Below are 1,565 nucleotides of genomic sequence, written 5' to 3'. Positions count from 1 at the left end.
ACCCCAAAATCGGGGGAGGACACCCCAAAAAACAGGAGGGTCACCCGAAAAATGGGGAAGGAGCCCCCAAAATCGGGGGGACACAGCCCAAAATATGGGAGGGTCACCCCAAAATATGGGGGGGGGACACACCCCAAAATCGGGGAGGACACTCCCCAAAATATGGGAGGACACCCCAAAAAACAAGAGGGTCACCCCAAAATCGTGGGGGACACCCCAAAATATGGGAAGGTCACCCCAAAATATGGGGGGACACCCCAAAAAACAGGAAGGTCACCCCAAAATCGTGGGGGACACCCCAAAATGTGGGGGGACCCCCCAAAATCAGGGGGATCACCCTAAAATCTAGAGGGCACCCCAAATTCGGAGGAAATCACCCCAAATTCAGAGGGGATCACCCCAAAGTCGGGGGGGACACCCTAAAATTTGGGGGGGATCACTCCAAAAACTGGGGAGATCACCCCAAAAATGGAGTGGTTACATCAAAAATTGGGGATTAACCCCCCACCCCGGATCCCTCCAGGACCCGCACTGGGGTTACTGGGAGAACTGGGAGGCGTTAAAGGAGCACTGGGGGGTTACTGGGAGAACTGGGGGGTACTGGTGTCACTGGTGGGGCTTTGTCACTGGTCAGGGTCACTGGTGTCACTGGTGTTACTGGTGTCACTGCTCAGGGTCACTGGTGTCACTGGTGTCACTGGTGTTACTGGTCAGTGTCACTGGTGTTAATGGTGTCACTGGTGTTACTGGTCAGTGTCCCTGGTCGGTGTCACTGGCATTACTGGTGTCACTGGTGTCACTGGTGTCACTGGTCAGCGTCCCTGGTCAGTGTCACTGGTGTCACTGGTGTTACTGGTGTCACTGGTGTTACTGGTCAGCGTCCCTGGTTGGTGTCACTGGTGTCACTGGTCAGTGTCCCTGGTCGGTGTCACTGGTGTCACTGGTATTACTGGTGTCCCTGCTGTCACTGGTGGGGCTTTGTCACTGGTCAGGGTCCCTGGTGTCCCTGGTCGGTGTCAGTGATGTCACTGGTCAGTGTCCCCAGTGTCCCCGCTGTCCCCGGTCGGTGTCCCCGCTCGGTGTCCCCGCTGTCCCCGCTCGGTGTCCCCGCTGTCCCCGGTCGGTGTCCCCTCTGTCCCCTGTCGGTGTCCCCAGTCGGTGTCCCCGGTCGGTGTCCCCGGTCGGTGTCCCTGCTGTCCCCGCTGTCCCCTGTCGGTGTCCCCGCTGTCCCCAGTCGGTGTCCCCGGTCGGTGTCCCCGGTCGGTGTCCCCGCTGTCCCCGCTGTCCCCTCTGTCACCTCGATGTTGATGAACACGCTCTCCATGTCCCGCGGCTCCAGGAAATGCCGCAGCGGCCGCAGGAAGTGCTGGGGGGGGAACTGGGATTACTGGGAGCACTGGGAGGGGCTGCGGCCCCACGACCCTGTCCCTGTGTCCCTGTCCCTGTGTCCCATCGCCGTGTCCCTGTGTCCCTGTCCCCGTGTCCCTGTCCCTGTGTCCCTGTCCCATCCCTGTGTCCCTGTCCCATCCCTGTGTCCCTGTCCCTGTCCCATCCCTGTGTCCCTG

At 60.4% G+C, this 1,565-nt stretch overlaps 1 protein-coding gene across 1 annotated transcript in view; it reads right to left on the bottom strand.

The window, feature by feature from the left end:
• The window catches only part of LOC114072644 (proto-oncogene vav-like), a gene marked incomplete at both ends in the record, with an annotated part of 11,554 nt that extends 10,188 nt beyond the window's left edge, over nt 1–1,366 (bottom strand). The window contains one exon of the mRNA XM_027910520.1: nt 1,298–1,366. Coding sequence (XP_027766321.1) covers nt 1,298–1,366 — 69 coding nt within the window. The remainder of the gene's footprint in view (nt 1–1,297) is intronic.
• Between the last annotated feature and the right edge of the window lie 199 nt (nt 1,367–1,565).

The sequence above is a fragment of the Empidonax traillii genome, unplaced genomic scaffold (genome assembly GCF_003031625.1).
Source record: "Empidonax traillii isolate 1590-97213 ecotype Southwest subspecies unplaced genomic scaffold, ASM303162v1 scaffold3649:size11812, whole genome shotgun sequence".
Classification (NCBI taxonomy): domain Eukaryota; kingdom Metazoa; phylum Chordata; class Aves; order Passeriformes; family Tyrannidae; genus Empidonax; species Empidonax traillii.
The sequence above is the reverse complement of the archived record's forward strand: the minus strand, read 5'-3'. Positions and strand labels throughout refer to the sequence as shown.